The sequence below is a fragment of the Anguilla anguilla genome, chromosome 10 (genome assembly GCF_013347855.1).
Source record: "Anguilla anguilla isolate fAngAng1 chromosome 10, fAngAng1.pri, whole genome shotgun sequence".
Lineage (NCBI taxonomy): Eukaryota > Metazoa > Chordata > Actinopteri > Anguilliformes > Anguillidae > Anguilla > Anguilla anguilla.
The window spans coordinates 16,221,217-16,239,927 of NC_049210.1; the positions used below are offsets into that span (position 1 = coordinate 16,221,217).

The following is an 18,711-nucleotide window of genomic DNA, read 5'->3' on the forward strand; positions in this document are numbered from 1 at the left end:
ATTGCTGTTTCTGACTTTATAGTTTTCGAAGTCAGCGAAGTTGTCCGTTATGGTTGAGTATACAAAGTGTACAAACTGGAACTAACTGTGGCAGGGGTGTAATATCTTGGACCACCCCACTATCTTTTCCTCAGCCGGTGCTGGCAAAGGAAGCCATTCTGTCGGTCACAGAATGGTTGAACCGGAAGCACAGTCTGTTTTGTTGACAGCAGAGGAGACCACGAAAAAACGAAAGGGAAGGAAAATAGCTAAGTAAATAAAAATAAAAACCAAATTAACGGGAACAACCATCTGTCGTTAACGTTAAGGTATGAGGGTGTCTAATAACCTGTGCACTTGAGCAGGGATGACAGATCGTGAAAACGATGAATCTCAAAAGAAATTAGTTAGCTGACTAGCATACAAGCTACCGAGCTAGCTTTACTCGCTAGCTAGCGCTACATGACTGGGTATGAATAACAAGCGAGCTGGCTAGTGCGTTAGCTTGCTTGCTGTATATCTGGCTATTGGTGTAAACCGATCTGGCTAATGTTAGCTACATAAAAATGTATAGTGGCTTGATAGTGATCACTGCTGTGTCTTTATTGTGAATTATTAGTTGTGTGTTTGGTTGTGTCGACTTGTTACGTTAAATGATAATGACTGAGTCTTATTCTTCACTCATCAGTTGACAATTTTAGTAAGTTTGCTGGCTTGCTAGCAAGCTACCTACTTACCGACATACAGTATTAGAATCGTTTATCTAACCATCTACTATGTTAGTTAAGTGTTAGTTTGTTGGTTTTGGACAACTTGTTATTTCAACCGGTCAGTTTTCAAACTCGCTGACAAGAGACATAATATTTTGCTAACTGGTTAGCCAGTTGGCTAGTCAAGTATTCTAGCAATGAGCGAACTGGACGACGTTAGACTAGGTAGCTAACGATAGTTGTGTTGTTCTGTCATGATTGTACGTAGTTTACGCTCCATTGATTTTGACATTTTAATTTATACAATTGTTACAAAATAGTTAGTCTATAGGCGTCGTGGTGGTTTTTGTAGCTTATATTAACGACGATTTATTTGTTTAGATATTGATATCCCATTTAATCATTTCACTCTCCTGTGTTTTCAGATAGCAATAATTCGTTCTATTTGGCTGTATCGCTTTCCATATTTGTTGCCAGCTACCGGTGTTTGTTTCTTGATTTGTCTTATTTTTCGTTCACAGTTGCCTGTCGTGTGGCCTGGGTTGGGTGTCTTTAGCGCTACCCCCATTTGGAAGAACATCCCGATGTCGGTGTGAAAACTTGCGTCCACCTCGAGGCCAGTTGCTTTGCCTGTTGTTGACCGCGTCTGCGGAGAGAAGCTGCCATGGCGGCGAAAGCTGGGGACAACCCGGAGTCCCTGATGGCACTGAGCACCGTATACTGTCTTCGGAACCTTAGGAGGACGATGTGCTGCCTCGGAGACAAGAACAGCCTACGGCTGAACCCAGATATATTTTTACCCAGCGAGATCTGCGATAAGCTTGTCAGCGCGTAAGTGATAGCGAATATGTATACATTGTCGGTCATTGGACAGTCATAGATTTTTCTTGTAAATTGTGCACATATGGACAACAAATTGCAGAGTTCATCAGAGTTAGTTATTCCTTTGCTCCATGAGACGCAACGACCAATATTGTTAGGAAAATATGTTAAAGCATTTAAACTTTAAAGTGTAGTTACGATCGTGCGGAAATGTATCTACGCCACAGTTATTTAAAAATGTTTTGTCCAATGTTGTTGTATTTTCAGTTACATGGAGCTGGTTCAAACAGACAGCAATTTCGAAATGCACGAGAGCTTCTTCTTGCTGTTCTCGGACCCCTACAGCACCCGGCTGACACGGGTGCAGCTGAGGGAAGACACTGTGCGAGATAGAGACCTAGAGGCTATTGCGAAACAGGTGGGGACCACAAGACATCAGTTGAATGCTGCTTACAGCACAATAGGCCATATGAGCCTAGATGGACCTGAATGGTCTGTTTTCATCATCCAAAAATACAATTTATTAAATGAAGAAGTGTGTATGTATATATATATATATATATATATATATATATATATATATATATATATATATTAACATGAAGAATAAATGCTATGGTGATTTTTTCTCTGGGTTTTGTTTTAAATGCGTCTGGTTTCCTATTGGTCTCACATCTCAGTGCCTTCCTTGAGGTGATCATATTTCATAGTCTTTGTAGTCGCTAGTTATTATTGTTTATAGCCAGCCTTTGACTGAACAGTATCTAAATACTGTAACCTTGAAAGATCAGGATTGTCCACACAGTGCAAGAAAAAAGTTAATTTAATTCAAATAGACTAGGGAGAGCGCAACGTATGCAAGTTATAACAGCAAGGTGTTCCGTAAGGTAATCAAAGTACCTGTTATTGCAGGTGTGAATCCATAACTGCTCAATAGATTTGTGTATAAAACCTGCAGGTGTAAAGCCCACATGATGCATAATTTCCTGCCTGTGGTGAGGGAGCACAGATACATGCACATAATCACTGTCCACACACTTAAACAGAGAATGTGTTCTGAAGTCACACATCATTCTCATTCTGCCTTGCTGGTGGTATTAACAATGAAATACTTTTGGAAATTTCAGTGCATGTTTGTTGGTTTGTTCTTCTCATACGACAGGGATGTGGCAATGAGTGTGAAAAACATGGTGTATTTATAGAGTAGTTTAATTCTGTGGCAGACTATAAAACCAAAGTTGTGACGTAGTTTACTTGAGCTGTCAACAGGTTTCGCATTTTATTGGTGATAAAAGCATATCAGCTGTACTGTAGCATTTCTACACTCGCAGCCTGGATTTGCATATCAAAATGGTTTGTTCTGTCGATAGTTGCAGGAGCTTTGTGGTGAAGCTCTGACATGTTTGTATCTCATTTGTATCTCAAATAACGTTTTTTTTTCTTCGGGTTTTCTCTTATGCTGTTTTCCCCTCCCTGTTTCAGGACCTGATCGAGCTCCACCTCACCAACTGCAGCAGCCTGACGGCTCGCAGCCTGAAAGCTCTGTGTAACTTCAGGCAAACCCTGGTCTCCCTCAGCCTGTTCGGCTGCAGCAACATATTCTTCAAGAGGGGCGGGGCCCCGCTGGCGTGTGACGACGAGGACCGGCCCTGCCGGCATATGCTAGACACCGACTTCAGCTTCCAGGGCTTCAACCGGCTGCGCCTCCTCAACCTGGGCAACCTGACGGCTGAGGTTGACGTGGAGACCCTGCTGAAGCCCCTCCCCTCCCTCACCTCCCTGGACCTCTCCTACGTCCACCTGCCCAAAATGACTTTCTTGTCCCAGTGGAAAGACCGCCTGGCCTCTCTGGTGCTGTACAATGTGGACCTGTCAGAGGAACACATTCACACCATCGTTCAGATGGCCTGCCTCCGGTGATTACTTGGGGCTGCTGGGGGGGAGGGATGGTGATGATTTGGGGTTTTGCCTCTTTTTTTTTACCTGGCATGTGAGATTCAAAAGCCTTTTTAATGCTCGCTACCAGAGGGCACGTCTAAATCTGTGTGTCTACAGAGAACATTCTTTGTGCTTTTTTCCTTGCATCAGGCGTTGAGTATGAATGTTTGTCTTTTGTAAGTGCGTTCTGGAAATGATCAGCATCGTTGCTCGTGCCAATATTCCGGCTTGTCTTTCAGACACCTGGACATCTCGCGCGAGAGCCGACGTAACTCCAAATTCAAGATGACCCGGAAGATTCTGACAGCGATTGTGCAGAGCCTGGTCAACTTGGTCTCCTTGGACATATCGGGTCATGTCATGCTAGACAACTGCGCGGTCCCATATTTCGAGGAGGCCATGGGACGTCCCAGGTAAGGTTTTCTCATTTCTTTGCCAGCTCATACTAGCTTCCCTCAAAGATACAGGCCCTCTTTTCAGGGGCTATTGCAGCAAATTTTGACAAACACAAAACTTTATACCCTCTGGTCCAATCATTTTTAATAAAAAAAAAATAATATTGGGTTTCAGTTTTGATGCGTAACTTGCTTAAAACAAATACTTTCTAGAATAAATCAAATTTCCTAAAAAGCATACATCTTCAGAACTGACTGTGTGTCTAAACAGAATGCCAGTCTGACCTTTAATGCAGTTATGACTCATGTCATAAACAGGCAAACATTTTTTCGTGCCGATGGGTTGGTTTAAACGAGTCTAACCACAATCAGACTTAATAACTTTTATCACACCATAAGACTGTTCAGATTGCCCCACAAACATTTTCTGATTCCTGTTTTACAGGTTTTATAATATCAAAGTGCTCGTTCATGAAGGTTTGAAAATTTTTGGATGAACAGTGTAATTAGAAAATTAAAAAAAAGGTTATTTGAACACAACGAGAAAGGTAACATTTAAAAAATATTTTAGCATTTGAAGACCCTGAAGTGCTGTGGTGCGCATGTTTTCATTGTTGTCTTTAAAGTGGTTTTGTGATCTCAAGCAGCTCACCGTGTGAATGTGAGAGAGGTGTGATTCGCAGGGGGGTGCTAAATTATGGTCTGGCTTGCTTCATTTTTCAGCACGGAGCCATCCAAGAGCAGCATATACCCTTTCCAGGAGCTGAAGAGGCCGCTGCAGTTCCTGGGGCTGTATGACACCACACTCTGTAACCTGACGCACATTCCAGCATATAAGGTAATCGCGTCCTGCCCCTAAAAACAAGAACACCAGTGTGAGACAGTGGGTTTATTGGTGTTGTATTGCACATTGTCAGAATTTATGATGAATTGGGATACCAGGTGGCACCCTCAGTTTGAAGAACTTATTCTGAATCAGTACATTGGTCCATTCATACTGTTCCAGTGTCCCCCCAGAGTAAAATTATTTAGGCCATAGTTTCACCCAGGCAGGGAAGCTATTGGGATGGCCCTCTTTGTCATTAGTGACTCCTCTGGTGGGTGAGCCACCTACCATCTGTCAGTGCCAGTTACACAGTCCTCCACCACGGTGACTGCCCTGCTGAGCTGGTGAACTGCAGATTGAAGATAGGCAGCAGCTCAAATTGAGCGGTATACAGGGAATACAGAATACCACGTGCAGTGGTATGACACTGATAATGTGGTATTATTTTTCAGTGCTGTCACACTGCCAGGCTCCAGTTTTTAGAGAATATTGATTGAAACACAGCTGCATGTGTTATGTGATTAAACATTGGCCCAGAAAGCGCTAGTGGTGAGGAACCCAGACCAGTAACGTCTTTCTTATGTAATCCCACTGCCTTGCTCCATGTTCCTTAGACAGCATCTTAGCACACAGCTATGCATACTTCTGTTTTAAATTGTGACACCTGTTGCCTAGTGGACAATGCTGCAACAAGATAAATAGTGTTTAAGAAAGGTGAAGCTTCACCTATATCAAATTTCTGCTATCATTTGAAGTAATGCAGTGTACGTACAAAAATTAAATTTCCCACTCCGCCCCATTATGTTCCGCTATATCGTCCTGTTGTCCTGCATTTGGGCTGTTTGAATCTGGCACAGATCGTAACCTAAAGGTGGCTTAAAGTAGCCATTGTCCAATTATGTTCTGTGTCAAATTAATTAATAATAACAAAGTGATTATTGAAATAATGTGCAGCTAATACACAGGAGCATAGCTGACGTAGGCTAACTATGTAGCCCAAATGGTATGTGAATTATAAGCATGCAGGGTAGCATGCTTTCACACAGCACAGCCACTGATCTTTGTAATTTATTTATGTTTGTAAATAATTTAAACAGTATATTGTCTACCAAGGTATTTTTCAAGGATGGTGTGACAATTTTGACGCCACCCAACCCTAGTGGCAGCTGGATGAATGTGTTTCCGAGGATCCCTGTGCCCCCTCCCAGATCGATGGAGGATGTTTCAGTGAGGGGAAGAGAGAAAAGAATACGAGAAATTTCACTTTTTAAAAAATTGTGACTGCCATTTTGGCCTTGACACTTTGAAATCTCTTGTCCCTTTAAATATTTTTTATTTAATTGTTTTTTCTTTTCTTTTCTTTTTTGCTCAGGTCACTGGAGCCAAGAATGAGGATCAGATCCTGAACGCCATTGAGGCCTACACAGAGTTTCGCCCGGAGGTGGCGCACCGAGCGATTAACCACCTGTTTGACATCGCCAGGATACAGCACTGCAACCAGCTGCTCCGGGCCCTACAGGTACAGCAGGAGCTCGCCTGTCCTGGGGGGATGTGGGGGGGGGGGCATGCATCCCATCCAAAATGGCCGCCAGTTTATCGCTTTGTGGATTTTGACATGCTGCTTTATTATACTGCTGCGACTAATTCAAACCAGATTGTAACTGCAACGTTCTGTCCAATGGTAGGACTTACAGCTTCCATTGGCAAGCAGAATTATTTGAGCTGTACCACAGTAGACGTTCTAGGTTCTAACCTGGGGTAACGTTTCGGTGTCCTCCCAGCTGGTGATCTCAGCCCTGAAGCTCCACAAGTACGACAAGAGCATCCAGGTGACGGGGAGCGCGGCGCTCTTCTACCTGACCAACACCGAGTACCGCACCGACCAGAGCGCCCGGCTGCGCAGGGAGGTAATCCAGGTGGTCCTGAACGGCATGGAGCAGTACCAGGAGGTCACGGTGAGCGGAGGGGGTCACACGGTCGCGCTCCTCCCTGCGTTCTGTCCCGGGGGTTCTCCATCCTCGCCCCCCCCCACGCTTCGGCGTTTGAGATTTTCCCTTTTCGAGTGCTATGTTCAATGAGCCATCTTTGTTTCTTGGTTCTGGAGGTGGAAGTGTATTTATGCAGATATGTTTTTATAGATTTGCATTATGTCAGCTTTTGAAAGTCAGTGTGGAATCTGATTTATGGACCTGAGTTCCATAATGTTTGGGACAAATATTTTTTTAAATATGTATTTTTAAAATTATAATTATGTCTTTGTCGCAAATATTATGGAGCCCAGTGTATGTATGTGATATTTATTTATTTCGGCTTGAATGCGACTTGTGTATGCATCTGGGTCGAATTTTGCACAGGAACTAAATAACTTTGGCTTAATTTAAGATTTCATTTTATCTACAAAATCTAGTAAAAGAGCCAGAGGTTACTCTGAATAGTAATAAACTGAATAGTCAGTTGCAGAAAAACTTTATATTTAGTCTGATATTTATCTGCACAGATTTGAGTTATTGCCGTAGCGAGCCTTTCAGCCTGGCCCTGTGCTCTCTCCAGGTCCAGAGGAACTGCTGCCTGACCCTGTGCAACTTCAGCATCCCGGAGGAGCTGGAGTTCCAGTACCACCGTGTCAACCAGCTGCTGCTGAAGATCCTGGAGCCGGCCCGGCAGGACGAGTCCATCCAGCGCATCGCCGTGCACCTCTGCAACGCCCTGGTCTGCCAGGTGGACAACGACCACAAGGAGGCCGTGGGAAAGATGGGCTTCGTCACGGTACGCAGGGGAATCCGGGAGGCCCGTGCAGTCTTGGGGCAAATTTCCAGTGGAAGTGTACGCTGATATGAAGGAGAAGTGTGCTGCTTATGACTGAAGCTTCATAGTGCTGTTTGTTAATTACCTCTCATTCCTCCTCTTTTCTGCAGACAATGTTGAACTTAATACAGAAAAAGCTACATGACAAGATGGTAAGTTATAACCCATTAAGACTAAAATGCACGTGCACTGCACTTTCTCAAACACACATGCACACACACACACACACACACACACACACACACACACACAGATGCACACACACACACACAGACACACACACACACACATGCACACACACACACACACACACATGCACACACACACACACACACACACACACACACACAGTTGTGTATTCAGCAGTTGCCTCTTGGCTCCAGTGTGACCAGGTAATGGAGTTCTCCTGGAGCGCTCTGTGGAACATCACGGACGAGACGCCCGATAACTGTGAGATGTTCCTCAACTGCAGGGGAATGACTCTTTTCCTGGAGTGCCTAGAGGTGAGACCCCAGCTCACACAGAGAGCTTTTTCTCTCTTTGTCCCTCCACATTATGTGTGTGACATCTGTGATCTATGGTACTGAGTATGGAACAAGTATCATTCTATTTATTTTCCCGTTAAATTGCAAAAATGGCCTAAGTGTTTTTCGAAAACAATATTTATAAATTAATTTGGGCAAGAAAATTATTAACCGGAACTTGGCTAACGGTCGTTAGGCTGGTTGCCCTGCCACCTTTACGCATCCAGGTCATGTGACCAGTGTTTTCTTACTTCTCTCCAGGAGTTTCCTGATAAGCAGGAGCTGCACCGCAACATGCTGGGGCTTCTGGGTAATGTGGCAGAGGTGCGGGCCCTGAGGCCACAGTTGCTGACCCCGCAGTTCATCACTGTTTTCAGGTGAGAGGGAGGGGCACGCGGGCTCACTCCTTCCACACCATGCCTTTGTACATCAGTTTCTGTCTGTCTGTGGAAGACCATCGACTCTTATTTTGGCAGCTGTGTTTTTGCACACCTCTTTTCACTTTTCTGTTTTGCATTCACTTTGTTATTTTTTTATTTACTCGTGTTCAGCAAGCAAGCTGGAGCGCAACATCTCATTTTTGACTTTTCATTCAAATTATGTGCTTTCTCTTTGAATCCCACAATGCTGCCAAATAGTATGATCAATAAACAACACGATTGCCTCAAAGAAGTAATTATATTGTTGTGGTTCAAGTTTGGGACATCGGCCTTTGTAGACCTGGGAATATCTTTTGTTTGTAGTGTGCAGTGTATTCTTCCTGCGTTTTTGGCACTTTTTCTGTGTAAGCACCGCTGAAATTTTTTTTTGAAATAAAGTTTGTGAGGCAGAGAATGAAGAGGGCAGGTGAAAAGACGGTACAGTCATCATCTGATCATAACTTTCCGTTAAAAAGTAGGAAATAATTCACAGTACCACTGCCTCATTTTGAGCCAGGAAAAACCCTGAGTAACCACACTATACTGCAAAACATTTTAAATTGTAATATGAATATCTGCAGACAGAAACAGACTTTTCAGCCCATCCTGGCTAGTGTTTTGTCTATATTTAAGTAATATTTTAAACATGGAGGGATTGAAATAATCCTCTCGACTGGCCAGGATCAAAGCAGCATCTTTCTCCACGTCCCCATGCAGTGACCTCCTGGACAGCAAGGCAGATGGTATCGAGGTGTCATACAACGCCTGCGGTGTGCTCTCCCACATTATTTTTGATGGGCCGGACGCCTGGGCCATGGACGAGCCCAAAAGGGATGCTGTGATGGACAGGATGTGGAAAGCCATCCAGAGCTGGGACGTCAACTCTCACAGGAATATTAACTACAGGTGGGACACAGTCGATGTCATATGTAATATTTGAAAATGGAAGTTAGATTCAATTGAATTTTTATTACGGTGTTACTTCTAAGATGATGCATTATTTCAGTTGTGTTGCTCTTATTTTTGTACCTGTACTGTGTTGAAAGTTGCTCACTACAGATATGAGCATCAGCTAAAAAATTAAATAGGAGGTGGCAGACAGTCGGTAGAAAGTCAAATACTGTAAGAAGATTAGCAATTCTGCCAATTGTTCCTCCACAGGTCTTTTGAGCCAATACTGCGCCTGCTGCCTCAAGGCATTGCCCCTGTTAGCCAGCACTGGGCCACATGGGCGCTGTTCAACCTGGTGTCTGTCTACCGTAAGTATCTTGTATGCCAGATGCTGGCACCAGAAGTGCTGGCATGGCTTGCCTTCAGTGGTCTCAATCTCTGAATCAGCATTAGATGTATGGATGCAACATTTTTAATATATCTGTATTTACTCTCTCTCTGTCTCTCTCTCTCTTTCACACACACGCACACACATCAGCGGGTAAATACTGCCCCCTGCTGATCAAAGAAGGAGGAATCGCCCTCCTGCAGAAGGTGCTAGAGCTTGATACATCAGAGGAGGAGACCAAGGAAATGGCACGGTAGGTAGAGAATCTTTCCCCCTCAGCAACACGTCTTGTCCTCATGCCTACAACACCACAAATATTTAACCCAGTAATCATCACATTTTTTTTACCTGTCTCTAATGCTAAATTTCACTTTGGGGTTTCCAGGAAGGTGATGGAACACTGTGGGAACTTCAAAGAGGATCCCATGGACACTTCAAGGTAAATGGCGACAAGGAGGACAACACTGGGAGCTACAGAACCAGAAGAGGAAAAGAATGTTTTTTGTCTCTCACCAGGAATTGTCTGCAGTTGATTTACTGTAACATGTGTGAGGAAAGGAACCATTCAGAGCACGGCTCAGTTTCTAGAAGGAACCTTGCTGTGGGACATCAGTAGGAGAAGCTGCATAGGAGGTGTTATTTTTTGTGTTGCACACAGGACATACTACTTGTACAAGTTATATGGTTGTGTTTTGTTTTTCTGGTTTGCTCCACTTTGTGTGTGTGTTTTATGGAACAAAACATTTGGGAGGTGTTCTCTACTTAATAAGATAAGAAAACAAGGAGTGCTTCCAGTGGTCCCCTTTGGTGTGGGTCTGGTCTTAGGTGGAAGGCTTTTTCCTATCAGCTTAGTTTCTGCATAGCACCCATTGTCAGAAAACTCAGTAATTTCTGAATGTTACTGTCCGTTTCCCCTAAGGGATTTTTTTGGAATTCTGCCACAAAGACGTCACAAACCCTTGAGATCAGGGTGTGGACTGTTCGTGTGAGGAGTTGTTTGTGTGAACGGTTGTTATTACAGAGCAGCACAGTAATGTCTCTCTCATTTAGCTAAGGTTGTACCTCTTTCCTCTCTCATTGCGTGGGGTGGACACTGAGCAACAGGTTTAAAAAAGAAGAAAAAAAAACATTGTCTTCCCCCACACTGGTGACTGTCAACAACAAGGAAGACATTAGTTTGAATTGTACATACTTGGGAGTAAATTTCTCCTTTTTGTTTGTATGTTTGTTTTTAACATGATTATAAACACTCCTATGATTTCTTGCAATAGATCTTTTTCTGGATCAAAGAAAATGTCTACAAAGCTATAAAACCACACTCTGAAATGGATAATTAAGGAGAGAACTACAGTGTATTAAACATATTTGCTGTACTGTGCATTTCAAGTGTTGGCTCATTGCACTTTTTTCTTTACTGATGTTTTCTAAATAATAGTTTATTTATATTTTTAAAAACTCATGAAACACATCACAAATCCATTTCAGCTGTAAAAACAATGCTTAGAGCCAATTTTAAAACTCAATATTATGTGTTATTTCTGTTGTCAGAACCTTGTATTTCCTTTCTTTAAACAATGAAGTATACATTTTTATCATTGTATATCACAACTGCCTTGTTGAGTTATGGAAATAAGATGTCCTGAATAAAGAATCAAGTTACTCTGATGAGGTACAAGTCTTGCATCAGGATTTAGTTGCCATTATCACAACTGACATCTCATCAAGGTTAAGATAGGTTTTTAGAGAATGTAATGGTAATGATAGTACAAATGATCTTTGAAATTTACATTTTCACAACCACTGAAAGTTGATAATATGTTTCTGAGTTAATGGGTTTGAACTTGTTTATGTGTGGACAAATTTTCTCTGTGGTTATCTTGAGGAAAAAACATGTTTTATCTATATTCCCATTAATAGCATACTTTGAATAACATTGTTTAAAAAAAAAAATTTTTTTTTAAAACTTCTATTTGGAGGCGTGACAAGAATGTTAGAGGTAAATTCACGTCGGGATTTTTTTTGGCATCACACTGGCCCAGGCAACAGTCATTTAGTGAATATTGTTTGATTCATTTCCTCTGCTTCTATAAAAATTTGCAGATACGTATTTCTATTGGCCAGGATGCCAGACAAAATAGTAGAATTAGTGTCAGGAAATGTTTCAGCCCTAAAAATGCTGAATTTTTTTTTTTTTTTTTAACTTGTTTACGCATATCTGAACGGTGAAGTCGTATGTGTAGTTTCACAGTTGAGAGGGACTTTTTTGGGAGTTTCACAGTTGTCCACAGAGCCACACAGTTTAGTTATTGTTAATATTACATGATCTGTGCATATTATAAATCTTGACTAAAATCGAAATAAATAAAAGCTTACAGGGTTATGCCTTCGTTTGTACTTTTTGTTCATGTCATTTCATATACACCAAGAGTCATAAACCTGGTAAGTCGCAGCAACCCTTGTGCATTCCATAGGCTTGTTTTTTATAACTAGATGGCCAGAAATGTCAGTCTGGAATTCTGGTGCAGAATGACAAGTTCATTGACGCATGTTATGGATCATGAGTTAATAACTGAAAATTTTATTTGCATTATTTGAGAATTTGTTTCTCTTATTCAAACTAGCAAGATGTATGTTACACAGTTGTTAGTTCCACTTTTAATTAAATGACAGGCAACTATAGAAAACAAGTTCAATGTAGAAAATAACCCAGATTTTAAGGACAGGAAAGTTAGTATAGCCTTTTGTGGCTAGAAAACTTTGGTAGTCAAATATGCATATCGCTGTATTAAGATCAAAAATACATCAACATATATTTACTGTAAATTTCACCTGTCATCAAATTTTGACCAGAATATTTTGCAGATCTACAGCTACATACTGTATACATGTTCTACAGTAAGGATTTGTTCGTTATACCGTAATGTTGTGAAATCTATAGAAATCATTCACAGTGTGCCTTTTATTTATCTCTTAATAAAAAGCAGTCTTTGAGATATGTTGTTCCATTTTTTAATACTTTGTAAATGTAGTTAAGCACTTTAGTGGACTATAAAATATATTTTAAATTTGTTCTCCTTAAGTAATTTTTTGCATGTTTTTCTCTAGTGAAAACTGTTTTGACAAAATACATTCTTGTGTATTTAATACATGAGCACAAAGGAGTAAAATTCTAAGAGCAAAAATAACTATTGTGTCAAGCTGTAGTCAGTTAGCTATTGGATCCCACTGCATCTGAACAAAGCCCCTCTTCCCTTTCTGCTTCATGCAAGGCTTGCTCAGCATTTCAATGTGTTAAACATTATATACTATGTAGCTCTCGAAATTTATATACATCTTTATCAGCCATCAAGTTGCACGTTTTCTAAATGCTTTTCAGCTTGCTAGTCCGGTAGTTATTGCTAGTTATCTTAATCAATACGCTGTTAATAATAAGCTTTAATAATTAGCTTTATTTATATAGCACCTTTCATACATAAAATGTAGTTCAAAGTGCACCATTGCCAACAAGCAAACTAAATCAGTTTTCAAATGTATAGGTAACTACTTCATAATAACCTAAACTAGAATTTTTAATAAATTGAGTTTTGTTTAGTTTACTTGTTCTCCAAATAAGTTCTTATAGTTTGTTTTATTGCTTGTTTTATTTGTATTTTTAAAATATGGATTTCTATTTAGAGAGGGAATCTGCGCACCCAGGCTACACTAATTTATTCCTTTCGTTTTTTATTCAAACTAATTCTTTGATTTTTTTAAAAGTCCTACATGTAGGATTTAATCAAAAATCTGGCAACCCAAAGCCTGGCAAACCAAAGCAACGTCATATGAACCTTTTCAGCCAATGTTAAGCTACTTTCGTTTCCCACGGAATTGTGGGAGGTTTATGTAAAGGCAAGATGGCAGCGGCCAGTGCAAGATTACTGGGCCAGGTTGGGCGACATGCTCTCCTGACACAGGGTTGTAACACGGGGTACTTTGCTCTCGCACCTCGAATTTCTCGGCAGGGGGGCGTAAGGGCTTACGGAACTGGTGGCACGGGGTTCAGATCTAAATTGTTTAATGGTGCCCTAATAAGAGGCGGGGGCCGAACCCTGGGATGTGCTTTCTTGCTGGGAGGTGGTATCGGCTTGTACCAGACGATCAAGTTCACCTTTCAGCGTCATTTCGCAGAGCAAAAGGCAGACGTAAGCCTAGCAACCTCGACTTTTGGACGAGTAGAACTTTCCGCTGTGGTGTCATGTTTGTGTTGTTTGAAATAATTGCATTCGTTTGTATGTTCTTGTGAATGGTTCATAAGCTAGCTCGCCTTACACGAAGCTACACTATTTACACCTTGGTGGCTACATTTGAAAGCTAAGCGTATTATTAAAGAAGATGTACTAGCAGGCACATGGTACCCTCATTTCCTACCTGCCTATGTTGTTGTGTATTGTGATTCCTCCAGGCAACCGAAACAACACCTAAGTTGACCCTGTATCAATACAAGACCTGTCCATTCTGCAGTAAGGTGCGAGCCTTTCTGGACTACTCTGGACTCCCCTACCAGATTGTGGAGGTCAACCCTGTCATGCGTCAGGAGATCAAGTGGTCAAAGTACAGGAAGGTGCCCATCCTGATGGTAGATGATACTGTGGTAAGAGACATGTATGAACTGTAAGTTAACTAAAAGATATTAATAAGATGATTGATTAAAGAAATGTGTAAAAAGGGACTTAATGTAATTAATTTTGTGTGACCAAAGAAAATGTGATTCTTCTCTTTTTCACTGTGCATGTGAATTTGTTTTCTCCCCTGTTGTATGACTCAACTGAACAGCAACTGAACGATTCATCTGTAATAATCAGTACTCTGAAGACATTCTTGGTCAGCAAGTAAGTATAGCTAACTGGAAGGGAGATTTGGTATGTGTTTAACAATTACAACTGTGCCTGGTGTTTGCTTGCATATGCAATGCACTAATATTATAACAAGCTTTAAACATTTTAGTCCCAGTGTTTTGTACTCTGTCTATGCAGGGAAAAGACAATTCCTCAGGTCATTATCTGCTACCCAGAAATGAAGTCCAAAAATGATAGTGGGAAAGAGGTGATAGAGTACAACAACAAGTACTGGCTCATGCTGAGTGAAATTGAAGCAGACCAGCTCTACCCTGAAAAGGAGTCAAGAAAGTATGTTGATGTCATGTTTTTTTTTTTCATTTCTACTTATAACACTAATTTTAATTATTCAAATGTCTTTTGAACTGACAGACCATGACAGTAGAGTTATAGCCAGTAATGCTGGTGACAAATATAATATAAAAGACACTGAAGAAGAGGCATGTTCTGTTCAAGACAGGTTGTCTTGTTCGTGCAGAATGAATTACCTTGAGAAGTAATTGGATTGTTGTTACAGTGTTTGGCATACATGAACCCTGTTTATTTCAGCATTGCTCCTGTGTCACTTCCTGTCTTCTAGAGAGGAAATGAAGTGGCGCCAATGGGCAGATGATTGGTTGGTGCACCTCATTTCCCCAAATGTGTATAGGACCCCCAGTGAGTCTCTGGCCTCCTTTGACTACATAGTACGGGAAGGCAAGTTTGGTACTTTTGAGGGCTTCTTTGCCAAATATGTGGGGGCGCTTGCCATGTTCCTCATCTCAAAGAGACTGAAAAGCAGGTGGGTACTGTAAAAAGTTTGCTATTAATGTTTGCCTGATAAGGAACTTAAGAGAACAGTTTTTTTGCTTATGTCTGGAAGAAGTTAATGTTCCAGGGTGTCCTTGTAACAGTTCTGGCAATAATAATTAAAGCTGATAAAAGAAAGGTTTTTAAGTCATCTTGAAAATGATTCATAACTGATCAAACCCTTTTAAGGTTTACAAGGTTTGAAAAACAGTCTTGGTACTTATGAAAACTAAATTAATTAATAATATAAGAATGAGAAAATAAAGAAACAGCAACATGTCTAGACTCCAACAGTGCTGAAAAAGACAAAGGTTTTTTAATAAACAGTAAAGGGAACATCAAAAATAAGTAGTACATACAAATAGGTTTGTTTTCACTATTAGTTTATATTGCAAGAGAAATGCATTAAAGTAGTCCATTCAACATGACTATTACAGCCCAAAACACCAGTCACAAATGTATATTTAATATGCATGTTAGAGGGGGGTAAAATAAATAATTGGTTTATGGACTGTGAAAATGGTAATAACTGTAACAACCTGGTTTGAAACGCATAAACATCCATTTTGAATCAGAGCAGAATCTGAACGTTTTTTAGCACGTGTAGTGTCTTTTTCCAATTGAATACACTTAAGCATTTAAAACGTAAAATATATGAAACCATTGTTTATTGAAATTCTTTAAGATACACTGGTCTGCTCAATTTAAATTTGTAAAGGAGTTTGAGAGGTTTAGAATTCCAGTTAAAACAAACAAAATCTCAAACAGGCAGATTTCCAAATTTTGAAAAAGGGTTTGTTGAATGGCTGGTGGCATAGTTACGGATTGGGCATAAGCCCCATCATCGGGCTTGGCAGCTAAGAGGCACATGAAGACTGGTATGTCTGTCTAGTGGATGCATGGTGTGGCTAGGAGTGTGTCCTCTGACCCTTAGTTTCCTTGTGTCCTATCTATGGATGATTCCCATGGCTGCTCTTTGCAACAGGAAGTTTACCCATAGTGCTCCCCTGTTTTCAGGCACAACCTGCAAGATGATGTGCGACAGGACCTGTACGAGGCTGTGAATGACTGGGTGTCTGCCATTGGCAAGTCAAGGAAGTTTATGGGTGGGGAGCGGCCTAACCTGGCAGACCTGGTATGGGAATGGCAATATATCAGTCATGTTGAATGAGCTTGTGTGGATCTAATACATATTGACTTTTTAAAGATTTACCCTGCCAAATGAAACCCTCCATCTTTGAAGCTGTGACTGATTTTCTGGCCACAGAAAATGCTGTCACAGTTGGGGTTTGATTCCAGAGTATGTGGCACTTGACTGCACTGAGTGAGTGAATTTTGTGGCATCTGGAGGCTCTACCCAATAGCCCCACAAACCTTTTTTAACATGTCTGCCTCCTATTTCACTCCACACCGTTTCTGTCATTGCTTTATCCCATCTGCAGGCAGTATTTGGGGTCCTCAGAGTGATGGAGGGACTGCAGTCCTTTGATGACATGATGGAAAACACCAAGGTGAAATACTGGTATCGGCGGATGGAGAGAGCTGTCCAGCACCATGAGGGACAAAACTAACATTGACATCGCTGGGTTCAGAACACAGCAGAGCCAATCTAATGGAACTCCTGACCCGCTCTGAAACAACTTAGTCGGTGTTCGCTGAACCTGCAACAGCCGCAGGGACATGCAGTTTAGGGACAAATATGCTAAAGGAGGAAATTTTATTTTTTGTTTTCCACTGGTGGTCAATTCAGACAGTGGCAGTTGTGATCTTCCACTTGGCGGGGCTGCTCCTCTGGTTGTTGAGGTTTAGGCAGAGCTTACTGCCCTGTCAGTAATATAATTTGAAAATGTGTCTCCATAGAATACCTTTGAATTGATCTTTTGCAAAAAATATTTGGGTTGTAACTATGCATTATTTGTATTGTTCCTGGATCCCAGCTTTAGGGCTTTCGAGCAACTTCCGAAGCTTGCATTTTCAGATAAATATACAAATTTGTGACATCTGCAAAGGCCAACTGGACAGCAATGGATTTTGTTTGGCCTTGTGGTAAGAAGCTTGTATCTATGGAAATTGACTTGATGCACTATTTCCTGAATATTTATTGATACTTTCCATCACAAGACTTAAGTCCTTGCCCTCTTCGGTGGGGTTACTGTAAAACCAGTTTTTCTCATTTGAATGAGTTCTTTCATAAGTATTAGATATGAAAGATTTCATTCTGTAGTTTAATTGTTAACATGTTAATTCTTTGATATCCAAGGATCCATCCCATTGATGTTATCTGCTGCCTGTGACCACATAACTCTGGCCATTTTTCCTGTAATTATCGTCAAACGGTTATTGGCCTCAAGTTGGGGGAATGCTTTTTCTGCCATTGCGCAAACAAGTAAAATAAATCACTTGTAACTCATGATATACACATATGTCAAGAGAATATACTACTGTACTACAACCATGAACATGAGAGCAACATGTTTTTGCGTCCACATTACATACAGGATACAGAAGAGACGTGATGTGAACAGTGTGAAATTGCCCCCCTTTATCACTCAGAGTGATACTATGGTGATGCTGAAATTAAGTGATCAGGGTCTGTGAAAGTTCCACAAGATATGTGATAACAGGATGTTTCTGTTGGTCCTTCATCAAGATAGCTCTTGCCTTTGTGCAAATGGTGTTGCATACCAGTGCAAACAGTTTGAAATAATTTAAGGTTAAGGTCTCATACTGATATGAAGAGATACTGTACTCAATGAAATAAAAGATGGAAAAATCTGTCGCTGCTTATGATTATTTTATCTTTTTTTTCTTTTTTTTTTAGCTTTCCACTTCCTGCAGGATTCCTGGCCTGCATGTGTAGCATCATTATCAAAAATGTACAGAATGTGTGTTCATGACACATGCACGTTCTGAATGCGATAATAATGAAGTAGTTAGTGCGGATCCATTTGCAAACTTCGATGTTATTACACATGAGAAGGGTGAACACAGATCACTCAACAACAAACAAAACAACAAAAAACAGCTGAAATGCAACGCTTTAGGAATTTTGGGCGATTTTTAAGAGATCGATAATAGGTCATGTAAGACGTTAAAAAATTCAGTTGCCTTCAATGTAACACGGTTTAAATAGCCAGAAATAGAGCTAACACAACAGGTAGAAATATTTGGTGTTTCTTGAATACGTCAGTGAAATGGCTCAGCCGCTGATATGAATGGCATCGGAAAGAAACGAAAGCATTGAGGGTAACGTGTTGGGTGTAACCGCTTCTACGGCACCAATACCTCAATTTTCATACAAATCTCTTTTGTTCACGTAACTTATCTATTTGAAGATTAGCACATATTTTA

General features: G+C 40.9%; 2 protein-coding genes across 2 annotated transcripts; both read left to right on the forward strand.

Annotated features, from left to right (window-relative positions):
* The first annotated feature begins 170 nt into the window (after positions 1 to 170).
* zer1 (zyg-11 related, cell cycle regulator) lies at positions 171 to 12,077 on the forward strand. The gene is made up of 16 exons (XM_035379859.1): positions 171 to 308; positions 1,211 to 1,520; positions 1,779 to 1,929; positions 2,994 to 3,427; positions 3,689 to 3,862; positions 4,568 to 4,682; positions 6,043 to 6,189; positions 6,452 to 6,625; positions 7,221 to 7,436; positions 7,586 to 7,627; positions 7,859 to 7,978; positions 8,261 to 8,376; positions 9,136 to 9,324; positions 9,580 to 9,677; positions 9,848 to 9,950; positions 10,083 to 12,077. Exons 2-16 carry the CDS (start codon positions 1,354 to 1,356, stop codon positions 10,138 to 10,140), a joined length of 2,304 nt encoding a protein of 767 aa, XP_035235750.1. The 5' UTR covers positions 171 to 308; positions 1,211 to 1,353; the 3' UTR covers positions 10,141 to 12,077.
* Positions 12,078 to 13,563: 1,486 nt separating this feature from the next.
* On the forward strand, positions 13,564 to 18,135 carry ptgesl (prostaglandin E synthase 2-like). The gene is made up of 7 exons (XM_035435483.1): positions 13,564 to 13,878; positions 14,139 to 14,327; positions 14,510 to 14,565; positions 14,710 to 14,862; positions 15,152 to 15,352; positions 16,378 to 16,495; positions 16,803 to 18,135. The coding sequence occupies exons 1-7, from the start codon at positions 13,591 to 13,593 to the stop codon at positions 16,929 to 16,931; spliced, it is 1,134 nt and encodes a 377-aa protein (XP_035291374.1). The 5' UTR covers positions 13,564 to 13,590; the 3' UTR covers positions 16,932 to 18,135.
* The last annotated feature ends 576 nt before the right edge of the window (positions 18,136 to 18,711 follow it).